The 10,399-nt window shown below is 40.4% G+C and overlaps 1 protein-coding gene across 1 annotated transcript in view; it reads left to right on the top strand.

The window, feature by feature from the left end:
* Positions 1-9,851: 9,851 nt before the first annotated feature.
* Positions 9,852-10,399, top strand: part of LOC143280014 (angiotensin-converting enzyme-like) — a 46,346-nt gene continuing 45,798 nt past the window's right edge. The window contains exon 1 of the mRNA XM_076584458.1: positions 9,852-10,399. This exon is cut by the window's right edge and continues 138 nt beyond it. Coding sequence (XP_076440573.1) covers positions 10,340-10,399 — 60 coding nt within the window. The 5' untranslated portion in view covers positions 9,852-10,339.

Genomic DNA, 10,399 nt, shown 5'->3' with positions numbered 1-10,399 from the left:
TTCTTTACAGCACAACGAGTTTGCTGTCACACAGCTTTCTGAGCTGTAGCCACTGACTGTGTGAAAAACCAAGTATCTACACTTATATGTACAGGATTCACAACAAGTAAGGGACCATTTTTCGACAGATATCGATGTGTGCAGGCTATGTTATGAGCATCAGTCAAAACTAGAGAGGCTTCCTTGCACATGCACTTGTTTTCTTTTTTATCATGTAGATGAACAACCACCACAGCTGTCTTTTACAATTTTCGCTGAACCACCTAGACATTGAAATAAAGCCGTTTCGATTCTGTACGAGACACGAACGTGTCTGTGGTGTTGGTGTTCAGTTCAGAGCAAACCGAATGCCCAATTCTTTATAAAGAAATAAAAATAAAATAAAAAATAAAAAAATCCGTGCAGCTCGTGTTGTTCGCGTTTCTTAACAAGTTGTCAACGTTGCATGCAGAGGCAAGGACAAAGCCGTTCGTTTATTTATTTATAGTCTGTTCATCTAAGATGATGATATTAGACTGAAAATAAATGATATTAATTATTATTATTATTTGGATTATTATCATTCCTATCATAATTATGATTGTTAGTATTAGTTAGAAATCGACATTTCTGTATATTCGAATGAAAAGGGGGGCAGTTGAGGTGGGGGGGGCAAGGGGGAGGGGACTAAGAAAGGAAGAGAGAGAGAGACAGACAGACACACACACACACACACACACACACACACACACACACACACACACAGAGGACAGAATGTGGAAAAGATAAAGTACAAAATCTAAAATGGAGAGGGTGAGTGTCAGTGATTGGAGAAAGAAAAAACATAATATTGGAAGGGTGTGTGTGAGAGGCGGGACGTGGGAAGCGGGATTAGGGGAAAAAAATCAAATATTGTATGCACTACTTCTGTAGATTATTTTTGGAAAAGAGGTTCATGTGGAGACATACAATAAACAACCAACTGAACTATTTAACACATAACTAGCTAACTTTAAAAGACAAAGACGTTTTCTTTCAGAACAGTTATATTGGAGGAGGTTTTTAATGGCTGTGACTGTACTTGAAGTTTGGGTTCTCTAGTAGCCTGTTGAAAAAACAATTATGTGTTCTCGGCATGGTGGCTGGCTTTTTTTCCACTACTATGTGTCTCTTTGATCACTTAGTTTGCTTTAAATAGTAAATGTGTTTGAGTCCTTGTTCTGTAACTATCCTTATCTATCTATTTATTTTTTTCATTTATTCATTCATTCATTTATTTATCTATGTATCTCTTTATCTGTTTATTTCATTTGGTGAGAATGTATGGCTTTGATTCAGAGTCAAAGGCGGGGGATTGGAGGGGTAGGGGGAGGGGGAGGAGAGGGGAGGGGAGGGGGAGGGGAGGGGGAGGGGGCACGGGAGGGAACCAGTGTTGTGTTTTCTTGTTTCTTTTGTCGTGTGTGGCCTTCCTCGTATAAAAAAATAAATAAATAAACTATTGAATAAATGTGCGTGATTGCAAGTATCAGGTGTTTCACGCTTGTCACCGGAAGAAATCGTTTGATACGAGTCTGTTAACGATTCCTTTGTATATAACTTCAGTTCCTAATCATTCGGTTTGTTATGAGTATGTATATATCTATCTATCTATCTATCTCTCTCTCTCTCTCTCTCTCTCTCTCTCTCTCTATATATATATATATATATATATATATATATATATTATGAATGTGAGGATGTTCTTTTATGTACATACGATTGACCATTATTACTTTATTCGCCTTCTGAACTTTATTCATACGAGAATAAGGACCATATTACCAGTTTGTTTATTTGCATGGTTTCCTGCTCTCAAATAAAAGAACTTGGCGAAAATCTTTCTTTCGAGATGATAGCCCCGCCTTACACAAACCTCTTTTGGAAGTTGTTCGTGGTTCGTGCACGTTCAACTTAAACAGCCGGTCAATATCCACATTATTTTCTTCCTGTGTCCATTCCAGTTTCAGTTTCGTCCCGGAAAACTGTAAAAAGTTGTTGAAATAACATTGTGATGTCATATATATCTAGAGTTCTTCCCCTCTCGAATGACGTCGAGAAGGCCAGACAAAGAACGGCGAAAATAATTATTATTATTACAATGTTATTATTAACCAGTTTATAACTCCCCTCCCCCGCCCCCCACCCGACCCCCCGTCTTCTAAATGGAAAAGTACAGGGGAGAAACTGTGGATATTGCCAAACAGCCGTGTCTGTGTTCAGTGAGCAATAAGTGGTAGACCACACGCCCCGATGCATCTCTCGATTATATGTATACATATATATATATATATATATATATATATATATATAATTTTTTTTTTTTTTAATCGTTTTATGAGAAAGCACCTGGTTTTCTGAAATGGTACTTCACTTTTAGTGAACCCTGTATGCTACAGATTTTCTGTTTTCTTTATGGGTTCTTAGGCCCACCGGCTGGAGCATCTATTATGTGGCGATCGTGTGAACTTTTGTGCACATTTATTGGGTTGTTGCTGGGTTTTTTTGGTTTGTTTGTTTGTTGTTGTTGTTTTCTTTTTTTCTTTTTTTTATTGTTTTTTTTTTTTGCGGGTGGTGGTGGTGGTGAGTGTTTTGTTTCTTTTTTGTTTTGATTTGTTTTGTTTTGTGTTGTTCTGGTGTGCCTGCTTATGTGTGTGTGTGTGTGTGTGTGTGTGTGTGTGTGTGTGTGTGTGTGTGTGTGTGTGTCTGTGTGTGTGTCTGTGTGTGTCTGTGTGTGTGTGTGTGTAGTCTTTTCTACGGGTTATATTTCTCAACACAGTGTTGTTCAGCGAACAGGTCTGGTTAGCAATTATTTACTGCCTTACATGCACATGAATCAGCAGAAACCAGCCAGCAATTTTGACAGAGTGTAATGGACACGAATAACAAGTAAACAACATAATTTCTATCACCACACACACACACACACACACACACACACACACACACACACACACACACAGAGAGACTATGATAGTGAAATAGAGAATGACGATTATGATCATCATTATCATCATGATACAATAACCACTACAATATTCTCGCCAAACTACACTGTTACACGGGGCAATGCGCGCCTACCATTGCACGATGCCAGTGTAAACACACATGTGAATGGCCTCTGCCTGCAAGTGCCTCTTGGTTTTGAATCATCCTGTTTTCTTTATTTCTTTATTATTATTTTTTTAACCTTGCAAAGTGTGAGATGTGTGACTGGCGTCTCTCAGATGTGTTTAGAATTAACCTGCTCACGAGGTTTTCGTCTTTGAAAAATAGGATGCATTCTCATGCAATACAGCGGGTGCAATAGCCGAGTGGCTAAAGCGTTGGACTTGCAATCTAAGGGTCCCGGGTTCGAAGCTCGGTAACGGCGCCTGGTGGGTAAATTGTGGAGATTTTTACGATCTCCCAGGTCAACATATGTGCAGACCTGGGGCCATATGCATGAAACCGGGAAAGAGGTCTATTCCCGGAAAGCAGCCTATTTCCGGGAATAATGCTTCTCAATCTGTATGCATGGCACCTGGGATTGGCTATCCGACCTTGCGAATCAGGAATAAAGTTATACCACCTCCCTGGGTGGAATAAAACCACTATTCGGGTATAGTTCGACTCAATATGGCGGCGCTTTTGGCACTGCAGCGTCGACGGCGAATGCGATTGAGAAGAAATCGAATTTTTAGGGACAGAACTCATCCGTTCGAAGTGTTCGACGATGTGGAAATCGTCAGAAAGTTTCGATTCAGGCGACGAGAGATCTTAGACTTGACGAACTTGATAGAACATGATATCACCTTGACGAACCGAAAAGGTACATCGACACCTTTGTTGCAAGTTCTTGTAACATTGCGATATTATGCTTCTTCAAGCTTACAAGATGTGTGTGGTGAGTTGATTGGCATTAATCAATCCACCGTTTCACGAGTTGTGTCTCGAGTGACTGACGCTTTGTGTCGCCGATCACGTGAAGAAATCAGCGCCAAGCAGACCAAACCAAGCGGCAGATGCTTCGTGATTATGGATTTCCAAATGTGGTGGGTTGTATTGATTGTACACAAGTCAAGATACAAGCACCAAGTGAACAAGAACACGAATTTGTTAACAGAAAGGGATACCATTCCATCAATGTACAGGTAAGTCTAGGCTAAATATCCCGTTTTTTGCTCTCTGCTTTGCTTATTTTTGTCTGAAGTTAACTGAGTTACAGTCGGATGTCTAAATTACAATCTCACTCATTATTTTCCCAAGAAAATGGCTATAAAAATGCTGTTGTTCTCGGCAGTATTTTATGACCACTGTAGACATTGTGTGCTTTAGCTGCAAAGTATTTGGCCTAAACCCCATTGTGCCCTTTTGCATTTATGCAATTGTTTGGCCTGACTGTGATGTTGACCTCTGCTAAATGTAGTAGCTTCACTCTAGCACATGAACATTAATACACACAATACACATGTACGTTTCATTTTAAACAGTCTGCTGACTGTTCTGTTAGTTTCTCAGTTACAATACAAAAAAAAAATAAATAAATAAATAAAATAACAAAATAAACAAAAAGGAGAAAAAAAAAGGCAGCACATTTACTCTGCATAAAACCCAGCTATCATGCATATCCCTAATAATAGATTTTTTTCTCTCTCTCAAAAATGTAGAGTACAGCCCACAAGAGCAAAAAAAAAAAAAAAAAAAATCTTATTAAATGTTAGTTATTACTATTATGCTTAATGTCTACCATGAATATAGCTTTTTATAGGTGGTTTTAACTAGCTTGTATTTTTAGTCAAGCTTTCTGTTTAAAATAAAAAGAGAAAGGCAATTTACGTGTTCCTTATGATCTTGATCACACGATGTATGTGATGATTACTGTTAAGATGCTGAATAACAAAAGTAAATTGCTAGGGACCATTTTTCTCCTGTAATTCTGGAACGTGATACTTGGTAATTGTTTAGATGCGGCTTATTTCTAATTGAATTTATACACCATCACTTATATACAATACTTCATCCATCCGTCTGTCAAATGAACTGTAAAATAAACCAAAACAATTGTACACACACAGTGGCTGCTTTATAGGCAAACTTACAATAAAAACCAGATAGGAAAGGGTGACAATGCAAGCATCTTAATTGGAATAATTGTAATTATCATCACAGCCCACTTATGATGATGTCTAATAAACGTTTTTTTTTCAAGTTGGACTGATTTTATGAATCAGCTTTGAATGTGTATAATCGGCTCTCGTGTGAGTGTGTGGTGATAGTTTGAGTGTGTGCATATGTGTGTGTTTGGGGGGAGAGGTGTTGAAAAACAAAATATCAATTTACCTGCAATACTACTATTAAGGTTGGAGTCCCTTCCAATTATGCTGAGGATTAAATCCTCAAAGGGGACTTGAGATGGTGGTGGTCCTCCCCCAGTTTTCCGCTGATCCCTTTGTCTGTTCAACACAGCCCCCTTCAGTCCTTTCCATTTGTCTTTGCACTCTTGTGTCGTGCGGTGTGCAATGCCACACGAGTTGACCTTCTCAGTAATCTTCTGCCAGATTTCATTTTTTCTTTTTTGGGTGACGGTCTGACTGGCTGCTGAACAAAATTGTATGTTCAAAGCTTACTTCTTCTAAAAGTATCTGAACTTCTTTCTCAGAGAAGTTTGCTTTCCGCATTCTTTTTTCTGGTTTCGCCATTTTGTCAGTTTGCACATAAAGTGGATAGTTTCGAAAAAAAAAAAAAAAGTAGACAGCTTCAGCAATAAAGGCAAAGGAAACTGACTTTCCTGAGAAAGCAATGTCGTTTTCCGAGAAATTTGAGTAAACACAGGATGTAGGTCGACGGTTCTAAAAATATCTCGCTTATCCGCAATCACTATTCTCGGAAATCTATTCCGAGTCGGATATCAGCCCATACATACGAAATCAGGATAACCAGTATTCGGGAAAAGTACTGGAATAGCTTTTCCGGAATAGCTGCAATTCCGGAAAAGGTCTATTCTTATTACATGCATACAGCCCCTGCTTAGTGCCTGAACCCCCTTCGTGTGTATACGCAAGCAGAAGATCAAATACGCACGTAAAAGATCATGTAATCCATGTCAGCGTTCGGTGGGTTATGGAAACAAGAACAGGCCCAGCATACACCCCCCCCCCCCCCCCCCGAAAGCGCAGTATGGCTGCCTACATGGCGGGGTAAAAACGGTCACACACGTAAAAGCCCACTCGTGTACATACGAGTGAACGTGGGAGTTGCAGCCCACGAACGCAGAAGAAGAAACCTCGTTTATGGCGCCTGGTGGGTAAAGCCGTGGAGATTTTTTTTTTCGATCTCCCAGGTCAACATACTTATGTTCAGACTTGCCAGTGCCTGAACCCTCTTCGTGTGTATACGCGCGCAGAAGATCAAATACACACGTTAAAGATCCTGTAATCCATGTCAACGTTCGGTGGGTTATGGAAACAAGAACATACCCAGCATACACCCCCCCCCCCCCTGAAAGCGCAGTATGGCTGCCTACATGGCTGGGTAAAAACGGTCACACACGTAAAAGCCCTCTCGTGTACATACGAGTGAACGTGGGAGTTGCAGCCCACGAACGCAGAAGAAGAAGAAACCTCGGTTATGGCGCCTGGTGGGTAAAGCCGTGGAGATTTTTTTTCCGATCTCCCAGGTCAACATACTTATGTTCAAACTTGCCAGTGCCTGAACCCTCTTCGCGTGTATACGCGCGCAGATCAAATACACACGTTAAAGATCCTGTAATCTATGTCGGCGTTCGGTGGGTTATGGAAACAAGAACATAACCAGCATGCACACCCCCGAAAACGGAATAATGGATGCCCACCTGGCAGGGTTGATAAACAAAATGGCCATACACGTAAAAATGTTACATGTCTGTATGAGCATATGTGTGCGTGACTGAAACCTGACTGAATGACACAGGAAATGAATGATGAGCGCCCAATGGCAGCCGTCAGTCAGCTCTACCCAGATAACCAGCCTGTTGTGCAAATGACTCCGTGGTTGTAAAGTGCTTAGAGCTTGGTCTCCGACCGAGGATAAACGCTAGGTATCCGATATCATCATCATCATCATCATCATCATCACCACCACCACCACCAACATCATTATCATCATCATCACCACCACCACCACCATCATCATCATCATCATCCTCATCATAATCATCGCCATCACCATTATTATTATGATGATGGGGAGGGGTAAGGGATCACACATGACAGCGAGGGAAGCACTACTCGCTTGATGTTTCTGGTTTGTTTGTTTTTTCTTTCTTTCTTTCTTTCTTTCTGTCTTTCTTTCTTCTTCTTCTTGCTGTTGTCTGCTTCCCCCCCACCTTCCCAGTCCATTCCTCTCCCTTTCTTCTTTTCCAAGCGAAAATTTCCTCGCTTAACTCGACCTCATGTAAATAGAATCTTCGCATACGTCGACCAATTTTTGTGTGTGTGTGCCCCAGCAAAGTTTTACCCTCGATAATCCGACACACATCTCGCACCATGCTGAAATCACGAGTGTTGCGAAAAATTGCTGCGTCAAAGCCGGTGTTGGAGGGGAAAAAAACATCCTCCTGATCCTGGATTGTATGAAACTCCAAAATTCGTTCCCGTTCCACATACCAATTCACACCAATACATAAACACTTCTTGATATAGTAACCGCCAATTCATTGAAAAAAAATGTAAATAGTATCGGGCTAAGAAGACAGCCTTGTTTCACCTTTTTTGGACAACTACAACAGCATTTATCTCAAACACACGCTAGAACTGTGCCATTGACACCCCTTAGAGCCTTGTAAAGTTTTCCTTTTATACCATTTCCCCTCAGGACTACCCACAGAGCGTTTCTATTTACAAAATCAAAAGCTTTCTTGAAGTCTACAAAAGCAACATACAGTTTAGAGTTTTTCATCAGGAACTTTTGTACTAATGCATAGAGGGTAAAGATATGATCAATAGTGCTGTAGCCTGCTCTATACCCTGCTTGTTCTTTCAGTATTTTACTTTCTTTCTCCGCCCATTTTGAGAGTCTTCTGTTCAAAATATTGGTGTAAACCTTGCTGACGACATTTGTTAGGGCTATAGCCCGGTAATTGTGGAGTTGGTTTGTGCCACCTTTCTTATAGAGTGGAACTATTATAGATTTTACCCACTCTTTTGGGAAAGCACCAATGTCGAACAGTTTGTTAAAGCAAACAACTAAGAAGTTGGTAACTGCAGTATTAGCATTTTTCAATATTTCACCAACAATCTTGTCAGCGCCTGGACTTTTCCCAGGCTTGAGCCTACGAATGCTATCAAGAACCTCTTCTCTGGTGATGGCCTCAAAGAAGGGAGCATCAGAAGGGTCTGACATGTCTCCTTCATCGTTTGCGGCCTCATTTTCTTCTGGCTCTTGCACAGAATCCAGTTCATTATATAGGCTATTAAAATATACGTGCCATTGTTCAATAGAGATACTGTTATATATTGCAGACTTTCTACTAACTGTCCGAATTGTTTGCCAAAAAAAAGGTTTGGGCCGTTAATTGATTGTTTTAGTTTTGCTAGCCTTTCTTGATCAAATTCATCTTTTTTTCTTTTTCAACAACCGTTTGAATTCTTTTCTTTCATTTACATATGCTGTTCTCTTTTCTTCACATGTCTTCTTCGAGCGGTTAAATTTCCGCTACAACCCCCTCATTTTTTTCTTCTTTTGAGCACATTCTGCATCGAACCAGCCATTTGACTTTTTCTTGTTACGTATTGTTCTCAACATACAGGCTGCTGCACTGCACAATGCCTTCGTGAATGTCTCCATTGAAACATCGATATCAGTGGCAAGTGTTGTGTAAGCAATCTGTATGTTATGTATGAAATCGTGTGAATGAAGCTCATCGTGAAAAGCGTGTTGGAACTCCTCGGACCAGACAAACCGGTCTTCGGAAGTAGGTTCCACAACAGGTGGTCTGTCAACGTTCTGCTCTGTAGTCCTCCATTGAAATTCTACAGGTGAATGCCAGGAATCAATGCGATCACCAACTTTTAAATTACAAAACTGTTTACAAAACATATCCGTGGATATAATAATATAATCTGTTACACTGGAGCCGTGTGGAGACACATATGTAAAATCACCACAAGAATCATCATCACAACAACCATTCACTATAACAATCGAACATGAAACAAAAATTCAATAACGGTTGCCCGAAATTGTTTACAGTGTTATCTATCGATTTTCTACATGTATCACAATCTTCATATTCATCGTCATCATTATCAGGAGCATAGTTTACCATATTCATATTTCTGGATTGTTCAGAACCCGTTCAGGTATTTAAGTCACCATCATGAACATATTCAAATCTTCATTTTGAATGACATGTAGTATGCTTTCTTCTAAGTTAATTATTCCGTCCTTACTGTCCATTATATCATACAAAGGACCGTGTTCTGGCACAACATAACATGCAATCAACAATATATCTTTTCACAATTGAATACAGATTTGTTAATTTTCACGGCCACTGTGTCCTCACAATTGATATTTACAGCTGAAACAAAATAAATAAATAATATTAATACAGATAAAGATTTTCGTATTAGCAGCAAATCTCCGCATGAATTTCAACCATGATCCGACAGACTTTCTTGCTGGAGCAGCGAATTTCGTATAATCTTGAAAAATGTCGTTAAAATCAAAAAGTCTATCAACGAACGTTTCAGTCAAACACACAATATCAAACATGGAAATGTAATTAACAAAAGAACAATCATTAAGCTTACTATACAAATTTTCAATATTAAAAATAAGAAATTTGAGTCCATCAAGATGATCCTGCCCGTCCTGGGCGCGTATGCACGTCGGTCCGTTTAGTGGACTAACCGCGTTTATCCCCTATACGGGCGGATAGGCGGGAAAAATCGGTATGCACGTCAATCTGGTTAGCCTATCCTATACGGATTTTCGCGTTTAAAGTTATCGCACCTCTGGGGGTCCGATAGCGGGCCTAAACGCGTGTAAATATGGCGGCACTTTTGTTTTTCCAAGCACGACAGCGGCGTCTTCTACGAAGAAACCGGATTTTCCGGGACCGTACGACGACAGAGAAGTGTTTCGTAAGTTCCGATTTCGTCGGCAGCACATCCTGGAACTGACACGTGAGGTGTCAGCTGACATCACTCTCGCGAATCGCGGATTCACCCTCACTCCCCTGCAGCAAGTGCTCGTCACTTTGCGCTACTTGGCCACGTCAACATTTCAAGACGTCTGTGGAGAATTGGTCGGCGTGGACCAGTCGACAGTGAGCCGAACTGTCAGCAGAGTGACTGACGCTATGTTCAGACAAGCCCGGCAACATATCTTCTTTCCTGATCAATCCAGTGCGAACAGAACC

Source organism: Babylonia areolata, chromosome 3, assembly GCF_041734735.1.
Source record: "Babylonia areolata isolate BAREFJ2019XMU chromosome 3, ASM4173473v1, whole genome shotgun sequence".
Lineage (NCBI taxonomy): Eukaryota > Metazoa > Mollusca > Gastropoda > Neogastropoda > Buccinidae > Babylonia > Babylonia areolata.
Note: the sequence above shows the minus strand (reverse complement) of the source record. Positions and strands in the feature narration are given on the sequence as shown.